Source organism: Setaria viridis, chromosome 4, assembly GCF_005286985.2.
Source record: "Setaria viridis chromosome 4, Setaria_viridis_v4.0, whole genome shotgun sequence".
Classification (NCBI taxonomy): Eukaryota; Viridiplantae; Streptophyta; class Magnoliopsida; order Poales; family Poaceae; genus Setaria; species Setaria viridis.
Window position 1 is genome coordinate 29,332,844 of NC_048266.2, and position 26,722 is coordinate 29,359,565.

The following is a 26,722-nucleotide window of genomic DNA, read 5'->3' on the forward strand; positions in this document are numbered from 1 at the left end:
GGGCCTAGCGGCGGGGAGGTGCGGCGGCCATCCAAGTCGCCTGGCTCGAGCAACGCGGGGCGGGGTGAAGGTCACTCTTGCTATGTGAAAGTTTCTAAGCACGTATCTTGTTGCTAAAGCATTTGATCGAAAATCTCCATAAAGGCATTCTCCCATAAGTTGAAATGCAAGGCAAATTGTCATTTGTTTTCTTCTAGTAGTTGTTTTCTATTTTCATGAACAAATATTGGTACCTCAAAGTTCATTTAAGAGATGGATTGGTGGTGTTGTGATAAAATCATGATACGCTTACGTTCTCTGATGCCTAAAGGTATACTGTGTTGATTCGCACTCCCTCCATCCCAAATTACGAGACGGAGGGAGTAGGTTTCAACGTTCGTTACATGCTTATAGTGGCTTAGTGCTGTTCATATCTATCCCAAACTCAAACAATTTGGGCCTGTAAGATACAACCACCCACCCACGCACGCTGCGGGCTTCTCTTTCGTTTTCACGACGGCGGCCTGCTCCCTGGGCGACCGATGCCACGACGCGCGCCGGCCAGGCCGCCGACGGGTGGTGGTGCTTCGGTCATGTGACTGACCAGCCATGGAGGCCTGGACCATGCGGTTTGAGGCCATATGCGCTTCCAAGGGGGCAAACCAGCCAAGCGGGAAAGCACGTGCCCAACGCTTTCGCTGTCCGTGGGCCGCACCTGCCTTCACCCAGTTCTCGGCCTGTGTTTCTGTTGCTTGCTACTACTAGTAGTACCATATACGCCGCTGTTCACGGCACGAGGTGTACGTGTACCCTTCTAATGGCTCAAGCACTAAATACAGTTTGCTAATGTAATTTAGATATCTAGTCTCCTTATGTTTATTATACCGGGTTATCTATTTTATGTAAGTAGCAGGGAAAGAAAATCTCGCTACTTCTTCAATGACAGTGGATGTATATAGCGACTGCGTTGCACTCTATCAACTTCGAGGTATGATTGAGTCTCTTAAAGGAACCACAATCACTTGTAGGAAGGTTTGGAGTTACTCATCTTTTCCTCGAGTGTGTCTGTGTGTACTAAGTTTTGCAAAAAGTTCGTCCTACAATAAATATAAAAGAAAACAATACCTCACGAAAACAATACCTCACGAACCTTGATTTTTATCCTTCACACTTGGTAACTTTTATCCACTAGGAAAACAATACCTCACGAACCCTGGAGTATCGTAACCACCCAACTGTGTCGCCAAATCCACTCAATCTTCTTTAAAATTCTTCAACTTGTCAATTGCCAATAAACTGTTTGTCTTACATCATTCATGATCTCGTTTATTCATGTACTGACATAATTTTTGTCAAGCTTTGTCTCGAGACGATGGCAATTGATGGGACAGTCTCGATTTCAGACAGGCCCTTACATTTTTTTCTATATGTTTTTGCTTTTTCAAAAAAATTATTAAAGATTCACATATTTGAAATTTGAGTCACAGCTCTTTTGAAGGAAAAGGACGGCGGTGTCCCTATCTGATTTGTTCCGCGAATGTTGAAACCGAGAGGCGAAAGCGGCTGAGGCCTCGCGCAGCCAACAATCACCGCCAGCTCTGCAAACCGTGGGTTTAGGGGAAGCCGCCAGGCCAGGCGCCACCCCGCAGCGAAAACAAGAGATTCCACTCCAAGTACACCACCTCACCTGCGAGCTGCGAACAAAGCCCAAAACCCTTTTGACGATAAGGCGGCCGCCCGGCGTCGGCCGATTCCTCCCCAAATTTCCCATCCTCGAGCTGCTGCCGATCCCGCTCCGCTGTCGGCCGAGTTCGCGCCGGCCGGAATCGCTCGTGGTGAGTGCAATCTCCGCCGCCCCGATTTGTGCTCCGAATGAACTCTAGTCTTAAATGCATTTGTTGGAGAGGGGACCAGATGAGCCCAGGGCCGGCCGGATCTGCCGGGGTTGGACCGTCGGCGCCACCCTCCGCGCCGTTCCCTTGGATTGTGGCGCCGCGCGTTTCGGGGGGTATGGAAGCAGCGCCCCGTCTACCTGGCAGCAGGGGGGCGTGCGTGGTTTGCCGGTCCATTCTGTGCGGCTGGATCAGCAGTTCTGTATCTGCTCGCGCCTGTTCTGTAGCCCTACATACTGTCGGCGGCCAGGCGGGAGGGAGCCTTGGGCACGGCGGGAGAGTGAGGCTGAGGCGAGCTCGCTAGCCCAGCCAGCAAATTTGAAAGCTCGTGAGCTCCGAGCGGAGTGACTGCTGCTCGCTCGTTATTCTTCTCCGTTTTGGATTTTTTTTCCCCCTTTGACACTGTCATGCCCACTTTGTGTGGAAGAATGGCTAAATGTGGCATCACCTAGCGTTATCAATAACAAAACATCGTAGTGGTATTGCTTCCTGTGGAGATCTCAATATGGGCAGTGGATAAATCGAATGTCTATCCTTGGTTAATGATTTATTTGTGTCATAATTTGTCAGCTGTGGGCATGACACTCTTGATTTACTTCCTACTCCTGATAAATTGGCATCAGTTAAGCATTTAGAATGAAGTGTTGGACTATAAGGATGGTGAAATTTGACTCTTGACGCTTGAACGGTTGGCTGTGGTGAAGCCTCGGGGCTTGGGGGCTTTGCAAATTTGTATAAGTCATGTCCCTTTAGCACCTTCTTCATATTAGTTACGTCGGTGTCACAGGGTGAGTCTCATGTTCCTTCATATAATCCGGCTGTGCTCATTGTTTTGCAAATCACCTCACTTTTCTATGTTGTTATGTAAATCTCCCTGCTTGCAAGATTTGATCCATAGATTGATGGCATTCGTTTCTTGGTTTTTGGTTCCCTTTTTCAATGTTTTGAATTTTCCTAATTCTTTTTCCGAATCGACTCTAGATATGAGCAGCTGATAAGTCGAATTTCAAGGCCATTGGACACTGTCAGGAGAAGTACATTGATTGCCTGCCCATTAACTTATTAAGATGGCTACACAGTTACCATGCTTCACACAGCTCAGTCCACCATCTTCTAGTTGGGGAAGTGAAGTTCCAAGCTGCAAGGATACATCTGGTAGGGCATTTGTCAGAAGTACTCGAACTTTGGGTCACTGTCACTTCAGGTGCTGTGCAAGCCCCCGCAGTGCCAACTCTTTCCAGAAGAAAGACTCGTTCCTTGACCTCCATCCAGAGGTGTCTCTGCTCCGTGGTAAGAAGAATGTTGAGGTCGTGGACCCATTGAAAGGTGCTTCTGATGGAAGCCCGTTAGAGGGGCTGGGAGTGCCACCAGACCGGAGTGATTATAATGAGGCCAAGATCAAGGTTGTTGGAGTTGGAGGTGGAGGTTCAAATGCTGTCAACAGAATGATTGAAAGCTCTATGAATGGTGTTGAGTTTTGGATCGTGAACACTGATGTGCAGGCGATAAGAATGTCTCCTGTGCTTCCCCACAATAGGTTGCAGATTGGGCAGGAGCTGACTCGAGGTCTGGGTGCGGGGGGAAACCCTGATATTGGGATGAATGCAGCGAAGGAGAGCAGTGAATCCATACAGGAAGCACTTTATGGTGCTGACATGGTTTTTGTGACGGTAAGTTCTAATCCATAGCTGTCTTGGCATGTGAAATAATAACACTGGGATTTGATAGTACTCTTTTTATCCTCAAATTGCAGGCTGGAATGGGTGGAGGGACTGGAACTGGAGGTGCTCCTGTAATTGCTGGAATTGCCAAGTCCATGGGTATACTTACTGTCGGTATTGTCACTACGCCTTTCTCATTTGAGGGGAGGCGGCGGGCAGTTCAAGCTCAGGAAGGAATAGCAGCTTTGCGAAATAGTGTGGACACCCTGATTGTCATCCCAAATGACAAGCTGTTATCTGCTGTTTCTCCAAATACTCCTGTAACAGAAGCATTTAATTTGGCTGATGACATTCTTCGACAAGGCATTCGTGGCATATCTGATATCATTACGGTAATTTGATGTGGATGTTCAATTTATCACCAAGTTGCTAGTTGCACAATTGAAAGTCAAAAGAGTGCATTTGAACATTTCAAAGGTATCTAACTTACAAAAAAATGGCTCTTCTCCATTTCAGGTTCCTGGATTGGTTAATGTTGACTTTGCTGATGTGCGTGCCATCATGCAAAATGCAGGGTCATCTTTGATGGGTATAGGGACTGCTACAGGTATTACATCTGACATTCTTCTTCTATAGAAGTGATAACTTAACTTGTACTGTAGTAGTGTATGATCTGGCTCCATTCTTTCTGCAAATTGAACTCACAGTTTTTGCACCCTATTTCTTGGTCAAATTGGCTACAATAAGTAAACACTGTTACAGAAAAAAAGAAAATAAGAGACTGATTGGGATTATGGTGATAATGAGATAAACTTAGAGCTTGTACATGCTTTCATATCTGCGGGTTTTTGATAGCTTCAGAATTGTTGTTCCACATGGCATAGATAGGACCAACGGCTTTCTTCCATTGACAGATTGTTATTGTGAGTTAATGGAGAAAATTAATATCTGCGTATACATGTCTTCTTGGTTGTCTTATACTAAAAGCATAAAATGGGATGCTAAACTACTTACTGGATTGATATATTTATGAAAGCTGATTTTTTATGCTATATCAGATATACCTTGTAGAAAGCGTTGAGTTGAGTTTGGTTTGCTGTTGCTACAATGTGGAGTTTTCTGCTTTCGTACAGAAAGTATAGGTAACTTAATTGCTTGTCTTTGTCGCCTCACTCTAAATTTTCAGGAAAGTCAAGAGCAAGAGATGCTGCTCTTAATGCCATTCAGTCGCCACTGCTAGATATTGGAATTGAAAGAGCTACAGGCATCGTATGGAATATCACTGGGGGAATGGACCTTACTTTGTTTGAGGTTTGGTCCATCTATTTTCTAGCTCTTTTGATGACAGCATGGATTATTTTCTGGCCAGTTTTTATATGTCACTGTTCTGTACGGCTTATCATATGACTGTCACACATCTACATAACAGGAGCAAAATTTAACCAGAAAAGTTGCTTTTAGGAGGCAGGGAGTTTTTATTTTGGGCTATGCAAACATAACAAGTTAATGGGATAGGTTGTTAGAGTGAAGGGATAGCATGCAGACTACTATTCTTCTGGTTGAGAATTTAGTTTTTCATTAAAAGGTCAACTGTTCTGTTTTATTGTGGATGCATCTTTTGAGATCCTGTTGATGGATTTTGATATCCCAGTGGAGTGATTGAAACACTGTTTCCACAGTGCACCAGATTTTGCGTATACTGAACTTGAAGGTTCAGTGTCATAGATTTGAACTGCATATACTTGAAGTTCAGCACTTGGGGTTGACATGATAAAATAACTTGATGTGTTAGATTTCTACATTATAAATATGTTTTTCTTAGAAACGTTAAAAATTTGTATGGCCTTATTTTTGTCGGAACAGTAGCATATGCCGTCAACAACTATAAACACATCCACTAGGTGAGTAAGAGTAAGTTGAGGCAAAGTGGCAAGCACTATGAGAGTTGACATTAAGACCTATCTTCATTGCCCTTAAAAACCTTATTTTCTAAGTTCCAACACTGCACTTTCATACTTATAACTTTAGTGTACAAAACTCAATGCCATGGATTTGACATTTGTTTCCAAGAAAGGGAAAAAAAACTTGATACATGCTTGGAAGTTTTGACACCATATGCAGTGACTGTATATGTATCGCCAACAGGGCTCTGTACTTCATAAAATTCCACATATCAAGCTCCTGGAACCAATATGGTTTGTACTTTTCTTAGATGTGGAGCTTAGCTCCATGCTTCATTGTCTCAATGAATTTCCTAGCAAGAGATGTGCTTCTCCTTAAAATAGCTATATCACTATTGCAGGCCCTGCATTTATCTTTACATTTATCTTTCAAGAGACATACTTAAATGACCAGCTTATTTAGGCACTGTTTTGCTCTATCAGGCAGGTTACACTTACCGTCTTTAACTATTTGGTTGTTTCAGGTAAATGCAGCTGCTGAAATAATCTACGACCTTGTTGATCCAAATGCTAATCTGATATTTGGTGCTGTCATAGACCCTTCACTGAGTGGTCAAGTAAGTCTTGGTTTGTTTCGCTACATCTGATGGACATAGGACAGCTCATTTATCATAATTCTCTTGCAGTTTTGGCAGCATGGGAATGTCCTTTACCTCATTATATGTCAGTTTTACTTGAAAATGCTTATGCCAATAGTTTTTACTCGCAGGTGAGCATAACCTTGATTGCTACTGGATTCAAACGGCAGGATGAACCAGAAGGTCGCACCTCAAAGGTAATTCTTGTCGAATAACTAGTGACCTTTTAAGTTCTGTGAGGAATTTCGGACCCAGTCTCACATATGCTTGCAATTGCAACTAAAAGGGTGGCCAGCAGATCCAAGGCGAGAATGGCCGACGCCCATCCTCCGGCGAAGGCAGCATGGTGGAGATCCCCGAATTCCTCCGACGAAGAGGCCCCTCTCGCTTCCCACGAGTTTGATTGTCCAGGCTTCGCCCTTCTCCCGCCCTGTATGATATACCTCCGTTAGGTCAGATGGTTCCTGTAAGGCACTGAAGCCTTTCAGACTAGGCGTAGTGGTTCTTGTTCAGTTTTGTGCGTGATATTTTTCGAATCCTCCTGTCAATAATGTGTAGAAGTGAGCTTGCTAGTGCTATAGAAAATGTGTTCCCTTTTACTCCGATCTGCTCATCGTTGTCTGTCGTGCTGTTCTGCTGGATCATACTCTGGATAGGAGAGAAGTGATGGTTGTCTAGTTGGCTAGTCAATGAACAATCCAGAAGCTCACATTACAGAAAAATGTCCGGAAAAGTGCGGGAAGATTAGGATCGACGCTAAGCATCAATATATTCGCAGTTCAACCGACGGTACACAAGAGAATAGATTCGGTGCGTTGCTACTACTAATCCAAGGTCACACGACGAGCGACCTGAGGGCCGAGGCCCGAGAGCATGGTGATAGAACCCCGGGAGCCGCCGCCAGGGCAGCACGGCCGGGATGTAGGGGTCCGTGAGCGCGTCGTTGGCGTTGGGCAACGTATGCTCGAACCGTATGGCCCGGATCAACCCCGTCACAAATGCCCTCGATCGTCGCGAGCACGAACAAGTCACTAGTGTAGGATGAGGTGAGTTGAGGTAAATTATCAATATTTTTGTGAAAATTATTCCTATTTGGTTCTACTAGTCCCATCAAGTCATACTCCTGCACGAGCTAACATTTTTAAAAGCTATTATTTTTAAAAATTATTTAGAAATTAAACTCCTAGCTAATAATCAAAATTGTTTACCTAATACTCTCTTTTTTCAATACTTCAACATAATACTCATATAGACGTATACTTATCTTTGTCCAGTTATGATTAATTTTTAATTAATAATTACTATATAGATTTTTTCATTCACATTCACACTTTTTTTATTTTGTATCATACCTCCATACATTATGTTTAGTATACATGTATAAATGATCTACATGGTGACACTCATCATGCATACTTAGTATTTCTATATTAATAATGACATAAATAGGTAATTTAGAATCATATATTAGTTTATTTTTAGATATTTCTGTATGATGCACATGAAAATAATTAGATTAAGATTTAGGTGTACTTTAGGTTATTTTTAATAACAACATATATGGGTATCTAAATTTAGCATGGCATTTTAAGTTATGTTTATAATGATATGCATGAGTAAATTGGATGAATATTATGGGGTTACTTTAGATTATTTTTTTAAATGGTATAGCTCGGTAATTTAGATTTGGGTTTAGAGTTTATTTTAGAATATTGTGGTAGGTAAATTTTTAGAAACTATAATAGAACAATGACTATGATTATTATAGTTTACATGATTGATGTTTGATGTTTCTAATTTTTTTTAGAATTTCTAGGATTTGTCTTTTTTTTCCTAGCATGTCTCGTGAGAACTATGCAGAGTCTCCAATGGAAACAAAAATGAGGCCACATTACTACAAAACTATTACCTTTCATTTGTTAAATATTCAAACACGATACTTATATAGATATATTCTTATTATGTTCATGCGATTGTGATATATTTTAGTTAGTAATTACTCAATAACATTTTTATCCACATTTATAATTTTGAACTTTTCACTTTGCATCACATGTATGCGCTTGAATTTATTTAATAGATTCTAAGTTTTAGCTATAATTTTAACATAGAAATATATATTCCCATCGCTTCCGTTATATCTTTATAAATGGTGACACATATCATACATAGGTGATATGTTTGGTTGGGAGAGTGGTAACGCAAATGAAAACGTAATCAAATCACAGTGGAATCAGAGGTGGAATGAGTGATTGCAAGCTTTGTTTGGTTTTGTAGTGTAATGGTATCAAATAACACATCTGTAGGAAAACATAAGCAGCTCTCCTGCCTGCTCTAACTAGCCTCCAGGTGGCGGACGGAACCGCGTAATGATCCGTTAACACTCCAGGACAGGCGGTAACGAGATTGACTAACCGGTAACTGATTACACGGTAACTCATTACAGGCCGCGTCCAACCAAACACACATACCGCTGTCTATTTCCCTCCGTAACCTGATTATGATACGTAGGGGTTTAATTATTATATTATATATCAATATTTTAAGAAATAGATAATTTAGAATTATGTATTGGTGTATATTTTTAATTAAGGTGATTTAGATTCAAATTTAGGGTTACTTTATGTTATTTTTAATAATGGTATATGTGAGTAATATAAATGCAAATTTAAGGGGTTACTTAAACTTATTTTTGAAGTATCATGGCAATTTAATTGTAAATTTAGGAGCTTATTTCAAATTATTTTTATAATAGCATAGCGGGTAATTTTGATGAAGATTAGTGGATTACTTTAGTTTATTTATATAATGGCAGAGGTGGGTAATTTAGATATAGATTTAGGGGTTACTTTAGACTATTTGCATAATGGCATAGGTGGGTAATTTTTTAAAAATATAATAGATCTAATGGCTACAATGATTTGAGTCTACCAATTGATGGCCAGATGTTTTGCTTTTTTTTTGAGAATTTTTAGGATTTCTTTCTTTTTCTAGAGTATCTACCTAGGATCCTAGGTGGCTTCACCTGGAAGTTTCAAAAGGAGCCTCCAATTTCTCTCTTTTCTATAATATCCACCAAGGATCTTAGGTGGCTTCACCTAGAGGCTTTAAAAAGAGCCTCCAAGATATTAAACAATTGATTCCTTTGAGCACATATTGTTACTATACATTAATTAGTATACATTAATTAGTTTCTTATTGTGTGCCATGCGAACACTTCACCATCCAATAAAATTGTAGGATGTTATTTGCATAAAAGTGATGCTACCAGGTTGACAAAACACGCTGACAAAACTGTAGGGTATCGTATCTAAAACTGTAGAGTATTGCATATGAATTTTTTTTCGAACCACACGGTACAAACGCAGACGCTCACATACACGCACACACACTCGTCCCAACGAACACACACGCATGCAACCCTACCTCTATGAGTACCTTTGAAAGACTGAGCTGACAAATTCTCGAGGTTGATGAAGTCACCACTGGCGCCTCGTTGTTGATGGATACGTTACCTACCACTGAAAAATATAGTGCCGGTTAAATCCTAGAATAAATTCAAAAAAATGCGAGCACCAGTGTCGAGTTGAGGACTCAAATCCTGGTGGGTAGATTCCATCACAGGGAACCTTATCAGCTGAGCTACGCTTAATTCGCTAATTGAACGTTTTGTAGTTTGGTCAACTAAAATGATACAACGGTACAAGTTATTATTTGATGATGTAATTTACTATAAAAATTTTCTATGGTCTAAACAACTCACTTTTAATTCTCCGTCTCAGTTTCTTTTCATGTTCGTCCAACTTCCATCATTGTGTTGCGAGTTCTCCCCTCTCACGCCCTCTAGCGGCTGTTTTCAATAACTACTGTAGTGCTCAAGAAATAGCAAGGCAATAATGCTAGAAATCCATGTTCAGTCCGAGAGCAGCAAGAAAGATCCTGCGCTAGCCGGTGACAGACACAGAGAACAAAGCGACTGGCATCCAGCGACTGTAAGCGAGGACCGTTGACTCGTTGACCAGCGGTGCCCTCTTTCACATGTAAAAGTGCTATAAACAACATCCACGCCCGCACTGGAGCAGTCGCCCCCACGCCACGTCAGCCCGCACTCTCACTCCCCCACACCCCACTCCCTGCTCAGCTCAGCTCGGCCGCACATGTCGCGGTCGAACACCTCCTGCTTCTCTCTGCTCCTCGTCGTCTTGCTCTCGCTCCTCGTGAGCGAGTACAGCTCCAAGCGCGCTGCCGCCGCCGCCGCCGACGACGACCGCGAGACGCTGCTCGCTGTCAGGAAGGAATGGGGCGGACCAGCGCAGCTCGCGTCCTGGGACCCCGCCGCGGACCACTGCAGCTGGCGCGGCGTCACGTGCGCTGCCGGCGGAAGAGGGGCGGTCACGGAGCTCTCCTTCGATGGCCTCAACCTCACCGGCACGGTCCCGGCGTCCGTGTGCGCGCTCAAGAGCCTCGCCCGCCTCGACCTCTCCTACAACCACCTTACCGGCGCCTTCCCCGCCGCCGCGCTCTACGCCTGCGCGGAGCTCGGCTTCCTCGACCTCTCCAACAACCAGTTCTCGGGGCTCCTCCCGCGCGACATCGACCGCCTCTCGCCGGCGATGGAGCACCTCAACCTCTCCGTCAATCGCTTCGACGGCGAAGTGCCGCCCACGGTCACAAGGCTCCCGGCGCTCAAGTCGCTGCTCCTCGACACCAACAACTTCACGGGCGCGTACCCGGCGGCGGAGATAAGCAAGCTCGCCGGGCTCGAGGTCCTCACGCTGGCCGACAACGCGTTCGCGCGGGCGCCCGTGCCCACGGAGTTCGCCAAGCTGACTAACCTCACATGTCTCTGGATGGAACAAATGAACCTCGCCGGGGAGATCCCGGAGGCCTTCTCCAGCCTCACGGAGCTCACGGTGTTCTCCTTAGCGTCGAACCAGCTCACCGGCTCGATCCCGGCGTGGGTGCTGCAGCACGCTAAGCTCCAGAACATCTACCTGTTCAACAACAGCCTTTCCGGCGAGCTGGCCTCGAACGTCACGGCGGTGAACTTGGTTGAGGTTGACGTGTCGACGAATCAGCTCACCGGAGAGATACCGGAAGCCTTCGGTAACCTCAAGAACCTCACATTCCTAGCTCTTCATCAGAACAAGTTCACCGGTTCGATCCCAGCGAGCATCGGACTGCTACCGCAGCTCAGAGACATCCGGATATATGACAACCAGTTCTGCGGCGAGCTCCCGCCGGAGCTCGGAAAGCACTCGCCGCTCGGCAACCTCGAAGTGGGCAAAAATAACCTCTCCGGCCCGCTGCGGGAGGGGCTCTGCGCCAACGGGATGCTCTACGACATCGTCGCCTTCAACAACAACTTCTCAGGTGCACTCCCGGCGAACCTCGGGCACTGCGTCCTGCTGGACAATCTGAAGCTCTACAACAACCGCTTCTCCGGCGACTTCCCCGTGAACATTTGGTCGTTCCCAAAGTTGACCACTGTGATGATCCAGAACAATAACTTCACTGGCACTCTGCCGACCGAGATATCCTTTAACATCTCACGAATTGAGATGGGAAACAACATGTTCACCGGATCCGTCCCGACGTCGGCAACAGGGCTGCTCACATTCCTGGCGGAGAACAACCAGCTCGCCGGCGAATTGCCATCTGACATGAGCAAGCTCGCCAATCTTACTGATTTGTCAGTGCCCGGCAACCGGATCACTGGCTCCATCCCAACATCGATCAAATTGCTGCAGAAGCTGAATTCACTGAACATGAGCGGCAACCGAATGTCCGGCACGATACCCCCGGGGAGCATTGGGCTGCTCCCGTCGCTGACGATCCTTGATCTGTCCGGCAACGAGCTCACCGGTGATATACCGTCGGACATGGGCCAGCTTCACTTCAGCTCGCTCAACATGTCACTGAACCAGTTCACCGGCGAGGTGCCACCGTCGCTGCAGAACCCGGCTTACAGCCGGAGCTTCCTCGGCAACCAGCTATGCGCCAGGGCGGCGGACTGGGGCACAAACCTCCCGACGTGCCCAGGCGGCGCCCACGATGACCTGTCGAGGTCCCTGGTCATCCTCTTCTCATTGCTCGCCGGCGTTGTCTTAATCAGCTGCGTCGGCGTCGCCTGGCTGCTCTTCCGGCGCCGGAGCGACGGACAAGACGTGACGGACTGGAAGATGACGGCGTTCACCCAGCTTGACTTCGCCGAGCAGGAGGTGCTCCGCGAAATCCGCGAGGAGAACGTGATCGGCAGCGGCGGGTCTGGGAAGGTGTACCGCATCCACCTCGGCGCCGGCCACGGCCGCGACAAGGAGGGCGGCGGCGGTGGCAGGATGGTGGCCGTCAAGAAGATTTGGAACGCAGCGAAGCTCGACGCGAAGCTGGACAAGGAGTTCGAGTCGGAGGTGAAGGTGCTCGGCAGCATCCGGCACAGCAACATCGTCAAGCTGCTCTGCTGCATCTCCAGCCAGAGCGCCAAGCTGCTGGTCTACGAGTACATGGAGAGCGGCAGCCTCTACCGGTGGCTGCACCACCGGGACCGGGAGGGAGCTCCGGCGCCGCTGGACTGGCCGACGAGGCTGGCCATCGCCATCGACGCCGCCAAGGGGCTCAGCTACATGCACCACGACTGCGCCCAGCCGGTCGTGCACCGCGACGTTAAGTCCAGCAACATCCTGCTCGACCCCAAGTTCCAGGCCAAGATCGCCGACTTCGGGCTCGCCCGGATGCTTGCCAAGGCCGGCGAGGCCGAGACCGTGTCGGCCATCGGCGGGACATTCGGCTACATGCCTCCAGGTGAGAAGGGCAGCTCGAGTTCACGATGATGCCAGTTCAATCTGAGACAAAGACAATCCATGCTGATTGGACACGAATTTTGCAGAGTATGGCTACAGGTCAAGGGTGAGCGAGAAGGTGGACGTCTACAGCTTCGGCGTCGTCCTGCTGGAGCTGACGACCGGCAAGGTCGCCAACGACAGCGGCGCCGACCGGTGCCTGGCTGAGTCGGCATGGCGACGGTACCAGCAAGGACCTCCGTTCGACGACGTCGTCGATCGCGACATCCCGGACACGGCCTGCTACCTGCAGGACATCTTGGCTGTGTTCACCCTCGGGGTGATTTGCACCGGTGAGGAACCCCAAGCGCGACCGTCCATGAAGGATGTCCTACACCAACTCACACGGTGCTGCCGGATGCCCGCAGAGGCGGAGACCTGCCGGGTGGAGTAGCAGATCCTCGAGCGCGAAAAATGCAGGTGGCAGAGGATCATCTCGGACTCCGGCCGGTGGGATGGCAACGAGTGATTCAGGTGTCAGTACACTAATTGTTGAGTACATTGCTAACTAGTCGGTATTTAAAAGCACCAAACTCAAAGCAGGCATAAACATGACGTGTAACCCGTGACTAGATCCAATATATGAACTTATAGACATTAGCTCCCACTAAGAAAGCATGTTGCTGTTCACCGATCCATGCCTCCACTAAGTGTCGGTACTCCGAAGATCTCCATTCCACTTGCGACTGTTAAGCACTGAGTCAAGTTTGACAGACGACAGCGGTGAAAACATCATCTTTGGGGCACGTCCGGGATCCAATCGACACCCACCAATACCCTACGAGGGGAGGAAGCCTCACAAGAGGGTGGGCCGGTGACTGGAGAACGAGGAGATCCAAGAGAGGGGATCATGGTCTCGCTAACCCGGCATATATTGAGATGGCGCGATCAAGGATCGTGGAGGACGGCCGGGCAAGACACCAGCAGTGGACATTTACCGGCTAACAGCTTGTGCAATTTTGATGGTTGCAGTAACCTCACCATGTGAAACAGTTGCAGTAGGAGCGGCAAATTGGTGATGGACTCCAAAGCAATGCCTACAGGTAGAACGCGATGTCTCATACTGTGGCGGAACTGCCCAAATTAACATGGCTAAAGCACACTTAAGTCGCTTAACACACGGTCATGTACTTTAAACAAGTCAACTTGGTTGTCCGTCGGATTCCTTCTGATAAAACCACTTGATGTAGGATCGAGAAAGCAAGACTCGCACGAAGGCGAGTGGTTACAGAGATTACAACAGTCCATCTCAATTAAACTAGTGCATCGAATTATTACAACATCAAGTTCGAAATTCAAACAAGGTTTGCAGAGTTTTCAAATAACAACAATAAATAAGCGGAAGCTAGACGTCGTTGCATGATATCATGAAGAAGCTGATCATGACATCAATGATCCCTGTCCTCGCCGTTCCAGGAGGGATCCCATTCAACCGTCCAACCAGGAGGAAGTTGGGTTGGCTAAGTGCCACTTGCAGCGAGCTCAGGGGTATCAACATCACCTGAAAAGATGTGCCACAACAAGGCTGATCGACTACGCTCAACAAGACTTAACCGACCGATGGTACTAATCCACCAACACCAAGACATGCAAGCTTTTTGGCTCTGGGGTTTGTTTTGCTAAAAGCGACTAGTGTAGGTCCTTACATTCAATATTTTAGCCACAAGTTCTATTATTGTTTTACCATTCTAAGTTAGTAACTATACTAAACCCAGCATAGTTTCCAAGCAATTAATACAAGTAACAAAATTAGATCATCATCATCTTTCATTCTTACTCCGTGTAGCATAGCGATCAAGTAGTCCCAAACTATGAGAGGTAGACGAATCGATTTGAATTTCTTAACCATGCATGGCGACCTAATCCCACGATATCCGCGCACCGCGAAGGGTCGCTTCATTTGTCAGCCGTCCCTATCAATTCCCAGACCCGTGTTAGGCCCACTTCCCTCGGTACAAGGCTCCATAGACCCAGCCTCTGCCGTTCTATAACCGCACTTATCACCACATGCAACCACAAGGGAACTCCGTTCCAGAGACAGTGGAACGATTCGCTCACGTTCCGGTTCAATCAGGTACTAGGCTTCCCTATCCCATACTAGGTATGAGATTAGTACGTTCAAACACTTGATCACGAACACTATCACATCTTGACCTTAGTCCAGTTTCATGTAGACAGACGGGGCAATCCACCGACCACCAAAAATAGTTCACAGAGCCCTGCCCCACCCGTCATCCTTAAAGTTGCAGCAAAAGAAAAGGCATTCAACTCCTATAACTCACGAGTGACAGACAATCACTCGACTTTTACCGAGTCCTATTAAGCGTTGCAACTACTCGACTTACTATACTAGTGTTCATATCAAAGGTACTAAGTTCATGCATCTATGGTTTCAATCAACTCCTGGAACATAAATGCACAATCAAGCAATCAATTGTTGCAAGTATTTAAAGATAGGAAATCATGCTCCGGGGCTTGCCTTCACACTGGGAGTTAGCGAACTGGTCCTCGGCTTGCTCCGGTACGGGCTCGGCCCCGACTCGATGCAGGTCCGCTATGGCTTCTTCTTCTGGCGCCGGGTGCAGCTCGTACGTTTTGTCAGCAAGGTTTAGCTTTACACAAAATGCAAATGCATCAAGTTCAAACTTCCATGCTTTCTCATACAGGATGCAAAACATGAATTAGCACTGAAGTGTAAATTACATTATGACCACATTCACCTAAACAAGGTTCTAAACCTTCTTTATCTGCATAAGCTAAGGTGTGTTGTGGTATAAAACCCGGGGTTGATTTGATGGTGATTGTGTACATATATACAACTGAACTTTATTAAACTTTAGATCAGAAAGTTATCCTATTTCTGAATATTTTTTTAGTACCTCTTCCGAAAAAGACCATTACCTTTACTTAATGGTTCTTTCTTCCATTTAATTATGTCCATGTTCAAAATTTTATTTCAGTCTCCAAATAGTGAGGTATGATCTTGGTAATTTAATAGTAGATTAGACATAACATCATTAGGTTATTGTAAAAATTTAGGGTGCATTGGATCAGTACAAAAATAATTAAAATTATTTCATCATCCCAAGGTGATAAGTACTTAATCATTTTTAACTCGAGTTATTCAGAGAGTTTGTTGTTGAAATTTTAACAAAGCGTTACAAAGAAGCAACATAGCCTTTGGTGAATTTTTCAGAATTTTTAACGTAGGGCAACCATATACCATAACTTCTTCTCATTTATCTTCCTATAAAAAGGTAGGTGGGTTCCAAGAACCTTCAGATAGGGTTTAAAATATTTCTTGTGAACTAGCCTTCACCACTGATTTACTCAATGTGGTTTCACATTTTTCTCTGTGGTGGATCCACCTCGGATTACCTTGATTAAAGCATAGCTAAGTCGCCTGACACGCGACGCTCATGCCTTAGTCAAGTTAACTCGAAGTGCCGTCGGATTTCACCCGATTAAACCACTCAATAGGACCTAGTTTAGCAAACTCACACGAAGGTGAGTGGTTCCAGAGAATACAACAGATCCATAGAGTTAACCAAATTTGACCATTTAGTTCGACATCACAACGAAAATCAGAGTTTTACAAGATTCAAAAGCAGCGGAAAGGTAAAATAACGGAAGCTAGCGCCGGGGGTCGGATGTCCCTGATGAGGCCGATCAGGACATCAGTGATCCCTTTCCTCGCCGCCCGAGGAGGGATCCCACTCAACCGTCCAACCCGGAGGGAGCTGGGGTGGCCAAGTGCCAACAGAAGCGAACTCAGGAGCTGCGACTTCACCTGAAAAGAAAGCCACAAATAAGGCTGAGCTGCTAAGCTCAACAAGACTTAACCGACCGGTGGTAAACTACTCCACCACGCCTAGACATGCAAGGCTCTTTGGCTGAGGGTGTGTTTGCCAAAAGCGACTAATTTAGGTCCTTACTTTCAAGTTTTTAGCTCTAATTCTAAGTTCATTAACCAGTCTACATTGGCATCTTACTCTAAGCAAACATGGATCCAACTTTATGTATATAAACTCATCATCAAGACCATGTCATCATCAGACTCCTTCATTACTCAGTGTAGCATAGCGATCAAGCAGTCTCAAACTGTGAGAGGCAGACGAATCGATTCGGGTTGTCTTAACCATGCATGGTGAACCTAACCTCACGACATCCGCGCACCACAAGGGTCGCTTCCTGTGTCGGCCGTCCCCATCAATTCCCAGGCACGTGTCAGGTCCAAACTTCCCTTGGTATGCAATGCTCCACAGTCCCAGCCTCTACCGTACTGTGACCGCACTTGCACCCACATGATGCACCATGGGAACCTCGTTCCAGGGACAGCAGGGGTATAAGCCACGCCCTAGTTCAATCAGGTACTAGGCTTCCCCATCCCATAATAGGTATGAGATTAGTACTTTCAAACACTTGATCACGAACACCACCACTGTCGGGCCTTAACAAGTTTCATAGACAGACGGGATGATCAGTCGACCACCAAAGAGTTAACCAAACCCTGCCCCGTCCATCGTCCTTATAGTTGTAACAGAAGGGAAAACAAATAATTCCTATAACTCGCGAGTGACAGGAAATCACTCGACTTTTACCGCTTTCCTATTTAAGCATAGCGACTACTCGGTCCAACAGCTAGTGTTAAAAATCAAAGGAACTATGACATGCATCTAAGGTTGCAAACAACTCCTATACGTAAATGCACAAACATGAGAAAGAAGGCATGCGCAAGTTTGGGAAAACTTTGGGGTTCATGCTCCGGGGCTTGCCTTCAAGCGGAGGGGAGGAAAGTGGGTCTTCAGCTGGTGCGACTTCGGCTTCTGGAACTGGTAGCTCAGCCACAGCTTCATCTTCTGGCACCGGGTGTAGCTCGTAGACGCCGTCAGCAAGGCGAAACTCTACACGAATGCAATGCAGGAGTTAGTGTTTAGATGATTATTTCAACAGCAACACTCGTAAGTCTTAGCCCAGAAACTTGTAGCAAGCTATGGAAAGAGTGTGGGGTTTCAAGCTTCAGTGGAGAGAGAACAAGATCAAGGGTCGGATTGGAAGAAACTTATGATCTGACTCTTAAACCTTAGGGGATAACTGTGGTTGGGGTCCTCAGATCTATTACAGAGAAGTCCCCAAAATCTTACACAGATACTCTCGGGTCAAGGTAAAAGATACAGCCGAGTCCTTGGGCGAAGCAACTAAAGGTCGACCAACAGACAGGGTCGGGCGAGACGGAAAAAGGGGTCGGGCGAACTGATAGGGTCGGGCGAACCGGTGAGGGGTCGGCAGCTTACCTTCGGTTTATAGGTGAAGCTTTGGGGTCGGGAAGGAGTAGACTTGCGCGGAAAGGCTTAAGCACTTAAGCACTAAGGCTTTGGTGGAGGCGATGTCCGGCGGTGCTCCGGTGGCGGCGGAGCTTCTTGTGAGCAACAAGGAAGCTCTGGCACAACGCGGAGGAGCAGGCGGCTGGGTGGATTGGGGAGGTGCGGGTGTTGAGCGGGAATGAGAGTTTCTCAAGACTTAGGTGGTGGCGCTCAAGCACAAAACAGGGGAACAAGGCGATGAGGCAACGATGGCGAAGGGAACTCCAGTAGGACTCTGGCATTCCCTTTTTATAGCTGCGCGGAGAGAGAGGGAGTTGGAGTAGCACGAAGACCGGAAGAAAAGGATGGAGTGCGCTGCCATGGCGGCGATTGAGCGGCGATGACGGCGGAACAGGACTTCGAAGATAGCGTCCCCACCTATTGGGCACTGGAGATAAGGCGGCACAGGCGCGGTTTTGCCGGTGGTTGAGATTTAGCGGAGGTGCGCGTCGTCGTGCGGCGGATCTGATGGGTGTGACAGGGGGAACGGCGTGGCAAGCGAGGTTGCACAGATGAAAAGACAGGCGGGCCGTGGCTGCGCGGGCGAGCGCGGAGCGGCGGTCTGCCGGGCACAGTTCTGGCAAGGCGGAAAAGAACTGTCGCGGCCGGAGTCGGGGTTGGTGATGGAGGAATCGTCGCGTAGCGAGTTCGGGGCAGCGCGTCTGTGGAGGGGTGGCGGAAAAACCGGAAGGCATCGGGCCTTGCAGCAGGAGATCCGGTGAGGTGATGATGGGCGCGAGCAGCGAGGCAGTTTGGACGCAGCAGGCGGCAAAACTCTGCCATAGCGGCGTTGGAGCACCAAGGCGCGGCTGGCGAGGGTGCGAGCGAGATGAGGCACTGCAGAAAGGATGCAGAGGGGCTTCCGCGGCGATTGGGGAGAAGGGCGCAAGAATCCATTCTGTCGTGGCCGGCGACTGGGCGAAGCAGCGGGCGTCGGAGAAGTTGAGCCACGTGGCGGGAGAGCTCTGAGGCGATGCAGGCCGCTCGAGTGCGTCTGCCTTGGGAGATCGGGGGAGAAAGATTTGCGGGTCCACCCGTCATTCCACCGGTCATTCTCGGTTTCTCCTCTGCTTAAGATTGAAAGGGACACTGTTGGGGAGACTTAGATGGAATTGGCGGGGTGAGCTGGGGTATTCAGGGGTCGGGACCGGAAATTGGGGTGGAGCACTCCTGCTCGGGAAAAACTGAGATAGATGGATTTTGAGACTCGGATTAAGATTAACCCGAAAGATTTGACCAGGGTCGTTACATTCTCACCTCTGGATGAATTATGATGCAAAAAGACAAAAAGCAACCTTAGATTTCAATTATAAAACTAAAACAGAGACTTAAACATATGAGCTAGGCTCCACATTATTTTTATAAGTTTCCATTCTCTAAAACAAACACTTGAGAGTTCGATTCATCATTTTAGCATTTTTTTGTAATTTACTATGATTTAAATAACTTAAACAAGGATTAAAAACATATAACATTAATTCTATCAGAGACATATGCCAAAAGTATTTTTATCAGAAACAACACTTTATACTGAGTCTAGCAAAATTGATTTTACATTTTTACAGTTTTCGTACAATTTATGGCGTATTTTCCAGTTTGGATTATTTTCTAACAAAAACAAAAGAAAAACCATGGTAAACTTGCGATCTAGCCCTTATGTCTATAGGTTAAACGCGCAGGGGTCCCTGACTTTAGCGCTAAGGTCCCTGGAAGAAAGAAAAAGACACAAGTGTGTCCTTGGCAGCGCACACGGCGGCGGTCCGGCCAAATTCTGACGATGCGCCAGCCAATCCCGGGCAAGAAGTTGTGGGGAAGGCGCGGGAGCTCACCAGGAGTCGATTGGCGGCGGTTGGGGGTGTGGAGGAGGCTCGGTGGGGCAAAATGGCGCAAGGGCGGGGAGCTTCGGGCGGCGGCAAAGTCCGGCAGCGTGCCGGTGTCATCGGCGCTTAGGGACCCCAAACAAGCGGCTTGGGAAGCTTCGCACGGACACAACGGAGCTAGCAGTGGCGGCCGCGAGGAGCGGGGAGCTACGGAGGTGTGGGATCCACAGAGAGGTGACTCGGTGGCGGGTGCAAAACAGAGCATGGCGGTGATGGGTGTGGCGAGAGCGAGCTGGAGCGGGGAAAGGGAGTGTGGCGGTGTTGGCAACGGACTTATAGGCGAGCGGGGCTCCAGGGCCAGCGGATGGGACCAGGTGGGGGGAGGGCCAGGCGTGCTACTGCGGCCAATCAATGGCAGCGGCGCCATTGGTGCAGAGGAGGGAGGGGTGGCGCGATAGGCGAGGGTGCTGCAGGTGAGGCGTGCAGGTGCGGGCGAAGGAGCGTGCACGGCAATAACGGCTTTGCCGGGACGCGTCACTGGCAAGACGGGGAGGAGTTGTCGTGGTCAGGGCGGTAGTTGGCAGCGGCGGCGTTGTCGAGCAGGGCGTCCGAGGGGGCGTGCGCTCGGGGTAGGGCAGCGGGCAGGGTGTGCCCTCAGGCGAGGTGGAGGTGCTGGGATCAAGGGGGACCGCGGCGCTTCACTGGCGGTGGGGCGGGCAAGGCGTCGTCCTGCCGCATCCGCAGACCGGGCAGAGGCGCTGCGCCGGTGAGCGGGGGCCACGTGGTGAGCGACGGGCAGGCGCGACGCACACGCGCTCTGGCACGCTCTGGGCGCAAGGGATTTGCGGGATTTGGCAATGGGGCGGTCTTCGAGTGCGAGTTACTCCAGATTTTTGATCTGCGCGATATTAACTCCCTTTATAAAAGTTGTAGTCCTCAGATTCAAGTTCAACTTTTGTAATTGGACTGAGTTTAAAATCATAGCAGATTTGAAGATACAGAGCTTCAAAGTTTGATGGAACGTCGATTTCCAGACTTAGAAGGATTTCGGCGGTTTGGTTGTTTTCAAGATTTTTGGCTGAATTAAGCTCCAGTTTCGAAAAGCTTCTGAGGTGAATTTGACCAGGGTCCAATTGATGAAGTTGTTGTGTAAATTTAGTTCTCAAACTCTTATAAAGGGTTTTGCTGGCATTTTGTTCAAATTTTGTGAGATAAGCTTATGCCAAGATGCATGGTTGAACTGAGTCTAGACTTAGTCTAGATTGAAGGTCGGGGGCTGGGTTGACCAATCTGGCCGAATTTGACCTAGGTTTTCAAAGCCTTCTGTGCAGATTTTGACCTTACTCCTTTGGTAAAAGTTGTTGAGGGCTTGAAGCTCTAAAATGTTTGTATAGAGTTCAGCTTGAGTTCATATTGGAAAATTTTAGATAAAGAGCTCCAAAGTTGGGACTTCATCTGTTTTTCTTAAAACGGTACAGATTCAAATTTTGAGTTTTTGAAGATCTTCTGCTCAGATTTAGACAAAACACAAAAAATAAAAGTTGTTACAAAAGTTGAGTTCTACAACTCTTAGTTGGACAGATTTATGTGTTCTTAAGTAAAAAATTGAGTTGTGGCATAAATAGTTGTTTAGCTTGGGAGGGCAAAAGTGTCTTTTTACTTGTCTTCACAACTGCCAATTGTTCTTCTCTATGCTCTAATGAATTTACTTAATATTAGACATGGTTTAATTAGGCTAGGTTGTTACACAGACACCGCCACTTCACATCAACCGGAAGTGGGTTTTCACCCAGAGTAACCCAATGGTCGCAGGAGTGGATAGCACCACAACGACGCGTTCAAGGAGGTGAGTGGCACCCGTGAGCATCACCATTGTCAGCACTGATAGGGCGTCAGGCATGGCTTTCACCTAGAGCTCCCCGAACCCCCAACCGCACGACGAAGTCACGGCAGCCACGGCCGTCGGCGGTGAACACCAACAGCGCAAGCACCAGAAAGCCCACGGCCCCATTTGAGAGATGTCGCCAACACCGACAGCCATGGGCGTGCACAGCAGCTAGCTGAATCGTTGTGTGCCTGCACTGACCTGTGTGCCGCTGCAGCTTCCAAGGGGCACCAAGCGCCGGCACCTGGCATACGCCATGCCGTCAACGACCCAGATCCGGCCACAGTGGCGCCAGTACCCTCGCTGCCCCCGTGTCCAGCACAACACACCGGCGCAAGGAAAGTGTAGCGAAAAGGTGGAGCCACCCATTCCAGCGTGGATCCAACTGCACACAAGTGGATTGGTTCGCCAATGGGACGGATCTGCTCACCAGCGTGCGGTTCAGGCTGGCGCAAGGCGGAGCAGCGCCATGCCGGTTGACACCAACAAGGACCAAAATGGCCAGCCCTGGAGCCAATCTAGTGGTCAACCACAACGCTGGTCTTCACCTCCTCGTGGACGAACAACGCACAAGGGTGAAGCTCGTCAGGAGGAAAGTGGACCAAAATAGCAGCTACCCAAACTTCAGATTGAGAGGAAAACTGGGGGAAACAAGGTTGGAGGAGGGAGAAAAAGGTTGCAGCTGGCTACCGCTTGGAGCTGGCGGTGGCAGCCACGCTGGGCGAGCTTGCGGCGGTCTTTGGGCGGCGGGTGTGTCGCCCCCGCGTCGCCCTCGGAGACGACCGCAAGGGACCTGTTTCCCAATGCTCCTTTTCAAATTGTGTTTATCGACTTAGCGCAAAGTTATCAGGGGGTGTTTGAATCCTGGAGCTAAAGTATAATCCACGTCACATTGAATATTCGGAGGCTAATTAGAAGGACTAAATATGAGTTAATTATAAAACTAATTACAGTAACCATTTGCTAATGATGGATTAATTAGGCTTAATAGATTCGTCTCGCCGTTTAGTCTCCATCTGTGCAATGGGTTTTGTAAATAGTTTATGTTTAATACTCCTAATTAGTATCTAAATATTCGATGTGACAGGGACTAAAATTTAGCCCGGGGATCAAACACCCTCTAAGCTAGTAGATGTTATGCAGGTTGAAGATAAGACAGTGTAACAGTGGTCGCATGTAGGCTTCATAACGGCAATAGCTTAGAGATATCGCTCACCCTCCTCCTGTTGCTTGACAAGAAAAAGAGCCGATAAGATCCAGCAGCTCAGTACCACAGCACAAATCACTAGATGGAAAAATGGAGTGGATAATGAGTTTGTGATGTTTCACATGTGTGTTTCATGGACGTCTTCACGACTTCTTATTGGAGACGCATCCATGTGCGGACAGTTTCCACCACTAATTGGCAATAGTAACCACTCAGTTAACTCAGGATTAAATCATAGACTGTGTAGTTATCTACTCTAATATAATGATCGTTGTCAAAAGTTAACATGCAGATGATACGCCAACTTGGCTTAGCTGCTCACTGTGTCGCAAGTCACAAGTCACCTCATTGATTATGTGGAAATTAAAGGAACGTGAATATACGTGTTATGTATACCGAACCCATTCTCTCTTTTGTTTACTCATTCAAGAAAGTGAGTGAGCACTTCTATTTAATTTGGCTTCACCAACCAAAACTAACGGTACGGGACTATCCATGCCATGCACAATTGCTTTAAGATTCCATAGAAAGGCCTCTCCATGAGCCGCATTTTCCAGGAATTCCCCACAAATGCAAAAGTAGGAATAAGAAGGATAAAGGACCGGTATGATGTAATATTGGTAATATACTAGCGTTTTAGCATAATTCCCAATTGGGTTGAACTAGACCTGAGCATTTAGCATTTTCAGGCCGGGCTGGGCAAAAAAAAGCCGGTTCACTTCGAGCTGAAAATTCGTGCTCACGACTGTCCCATGAGTGTTGTTCGGCCGATTTTTTGGGCCAGGCTCAAGCCGAGCTTGGGCTTCACATTCATTTTTAGTTAAAAATAAAACAAATAAATTTTCTAGACGGGTTGGGCCAGCCTGAATTTTTTTTTGAGCTTGGTTTTCGCTGACCACGCCCAATTCCATAGTAAGCATGTGCGGATCAAATCCCAGCAGGCTCAAGCCGTGCCAAAAATGCTTAGGTATAGGTTGAACTTACACTAGAATAACATGATTCATATTTAAGCAATCGGAGAATGGAGTAAACCTTGAATTCATAAATATGCAGTCATACTTCACCTCAAGTGATACCTGATAGTAGACTACCAAAGTAACATCGCCTAACCAGAGCGTTAATAGTCTGTTTTCATATTTGTTTTTAGTAAGCTTTCGATGAGAGCGTTCTGTCTCAAGAATTGCAACCTACAGTTAAGTTCACGTAGCTATTTCTCTTCAGGAATATCCAGCTGGCTTATATCTTTTTTCAATGGAAAACAATGAGGCTTATGCCATTCTTTCTAGAAATAAAAAGTACTGTGGTGTCATTTAGATATGGGTATATTTTTGTTACGTAAATAACTAAATATGTTATTCAAGTTACACTCCCAACTAGTTTGCCTACTTCACAGGATCTCCAATAATATAGGATATGTTACCAATATAAGATACTCAAAAAGTTCTCATTCCCATATCCTTAGACATCATAGAAATCACATTTCATAATAATCCGTTCAGATTATTTTTAGTTTGCACATAGTTCGCAATGATTATTTCGATGTTTCTCATTTTTTTTATTAATTTAAACCTCCGCTTAATATGTTTATTGGACTTAGAATCATCCGTTGTACCTGAACTAGAATTGACTGGTTATTGAAATACATTAGTATAGATGGTACAATCCATCAACAGCTCCTTAAGCCATTCAGCCTCATTGGTGGAGGTCTCTATCCTATATGAGGAGAGATCCTACAAAGTAGACGATAGGAAGAACAAGTTGATAGTGTTACTCAAAGAGTATATTTACATAATAAAATGAGTAAAATATACGAGCGGTCCTTGAACTTTTCAAGGGGTGTTATTTAGGTCCCTAAACTTTTAAAATGTATTTTCAGATTCCCAAACTTGTCTCATCGGGTTAACTGAATTCTGTCATCCGAGTTCCTATACTATAACACCCCGTCCTCCAAAGCCGCATCGCTCAACCCTTCTGAGGGGCGGGCACGCGTACACATAGCACCCTTCTTACACTTTTGTCCTCACTAAAAGGATCTTGTGATGCCTAGAATGGGGGGAGGGGGGCGTGAATAGGCTCACTTTAAAATTTTTCTGAAAAACTTCGCAGCGGTATTAGATACGTCGGAACTTCCAACACTGTGCCGGAACTTCCGACAGGATCGGAACTTCCGGTACAGGGGTGGAACTTCTGACGGTAGGAAATGAGCTGAACGACATTCAAAATAAAACTTAAAACTGCTAATTCTATTTGAGTCAAAAGATTATAAGTGATGACTAGAGACTACTGCAGGTGATATATATGAGAGGAACTTCACAAATATATAGATCGGCACAAAATAAGATTCTAGGTCAATATGAACTAGAGGAACACAACAAGCACATGAGACAAAGGATTTGTTTACCGAAGTTCATTTCCACAAAGGAAGCTACGTCTCCGTTGAGGAGCTCACAAAGAGCTGGGTCCTCACTAACCCTTTACCTCTCTCAATCAACCACAAAGAAGGATCGAGTTACTTATTATAAATCCTCACAAAGAGGATAGGTGATACAAACTTCCCGGGCACACCACACAAAGAGGGCGCTCAAACGGGCGACGCCTAACCGTCTAGAAGCAAGCTTCAAGACCAACAAACACGAATCAAATGCTGAAGATGCTTCAAGTGCTCTTGAGATGAACTTGTTAAACCTCACACTCAAATCCCCAAGTCTCACATCTCCAATCCTTTTGTCACCCAAGCCCTAGCTCAAATTCTCAAGGATTTAGCTCAAAAGGGAGTGGGGAGGAGTATTGAATGCTCTAGAGGGTGTTTTGCTCGGGGTAGGTCAGCAGCAATGAAGGAGGAGGCTGAGGGGGTATAAATACACGAGCTCCAAAAACTAGCTATTACAGTGCTGTTATGTGCTTGTCAGAACTTCTGACACAGGGTCGGAACTTCCAACACAGTTATATTAAAACGGCTGAGAACCCCTCATCGGAAGTTGTTAGAAACTTCCGGTGCTTATTATCGAAACTTCCTACACAGGGTCGAAATTTCTAACACTGTTAAATTAAATCCCTTGAGCACCCCCAGTCGGAAGTTTCTGAAAACTTCCGATCAGTATCAGAACTTCCAACCCCATGTCGGAACTTCTGATACTCATAGGAACTGTGAGAAAATAAACGTGCAGGTGCGTGAGTGGTGTCTCTCATGGGTGGTTAGCATCTCAAATGAGCACTTTGACATCTTCAAGCTATCCATCCACATCCTCCTTTATAGTACGGTGTTCCTATACTCACATTCAAAAATAGAAATTATAAAAATGTCTTCTTTTAAGTTCCAACACCGTTCCTCAACAAAATTGGGGTTCTTTTCTTACACCTTTGCACTTTTTAGAATTTAAACCTGTCAATCACTCGATAAGATCATTAGTCTCTTAATCATGCATGTCATCAACACCAAAACCCACTTAGGGGGCCAAATGCACTTTCAATCTTCCTCTTTTTTGTGATTGATGACAACACAATTAAGGCTCACATGAGAAATATATAATCCTTTTG

General features: G+C 46.6%; 2 protein-coding genes across 2 annotated transcripts; both read left to right on the plus strand.

Annotated features, from left to right (window-relative positions):
• The first annotated feature begins 1,557 nt into the window (after nucleotides 1-1,557).
• On the plus strand, nucleotides 1,558-6,670 carry LOC117853828 (cell division protein FtsZ homolog 2-1, chloroplastic). The gene is made up of 8 exons (XM_034736115.2): nucleotides 1,558-1,814; nucleotides 2,853-3,541; nucleotides 3,625-3,924; nucleotides 4,049-4,139; nucleotides 4,719-4,843; nucleotides 5,958-6,050; nucleotides 6,203-6,268; nucleotides 6,358-6,670. The coding sequence occupies exons 2-8, from the start codon at nucleotides 2,939-2,941 to the stop codon at nucleotides 6,472-6,474; spliced, it is 1,395 nt and encodes a 464-aa protein (XP_034592006.1). The 5' UTR covers nucleotides 1,558-1,814; nucleotides 2,853-2,938; the 3' UTR covers nucleotides 6,475-6,670.
• Nucleotides 6,671-10,134: 3,464 nt separating this feature from the next.
• On the plus strand, nucleotides 10,135-13,540 carry LOC117851304 (uncharacterized). The gene is made up of 2 exons (XM_034733100.2): nucleotides 10,135-12,872; nucleotides 12,958-13,540. The coding sequence occupies exons 1-2, from the start codon at nucleotides 10,229-10,231 to the stop codon at nucleotides 13,302-13,304; spliced, it is 2,991 nt and encodes a 996-aa protein (XP_034588991.1). The 5' UTR covers nucleotides 10,135-10,228; the 3' UTR covers nucleotides 13,305-13,540.
• Nucleotides 13,541-26,722: the final 13,182 nt, after the last annotated feature.

Bases quoted from the DNA above. Each gene is read 5' to 3' on its own strand.
- LOC117853828 (XM_034736115.2), top strand. From the start codon at position 2,939: ATGGCTACACAGTTACCATGCTTCACACAGCTCAGTCCACCATCTTCT. The intron at 4,844-5,957 runs GTTTGGTCCATC...TGGTTGTTTCAG, and splicing joins TGGACCTTACTTTGTTTGAG to GTAAATGCAGCTGCTGAAAT. The intron at 6,269-6,357 runs GTAATTCTTGTC...TGCAACTAAAAG, and splicing joins CAGAAGGTCGCACCTCAAAG to GGTGGCCAGCAGATCCAAGG.
- LOC117851304 (XM_034733100.2), top strand. From the start codon at position 10,229: ATGTCGCGGTCGAACACCTCCTGCTTCTCTCTGCTCCTCGTCGTCTTG. The intron at 12,873-12,957 runs GTGAGAAGGGCA...CGAATTTTGCAG, and splicing joins ATTCGGCTACATGCCTCCAG to AGTATGGCTACAGGTCAAGG.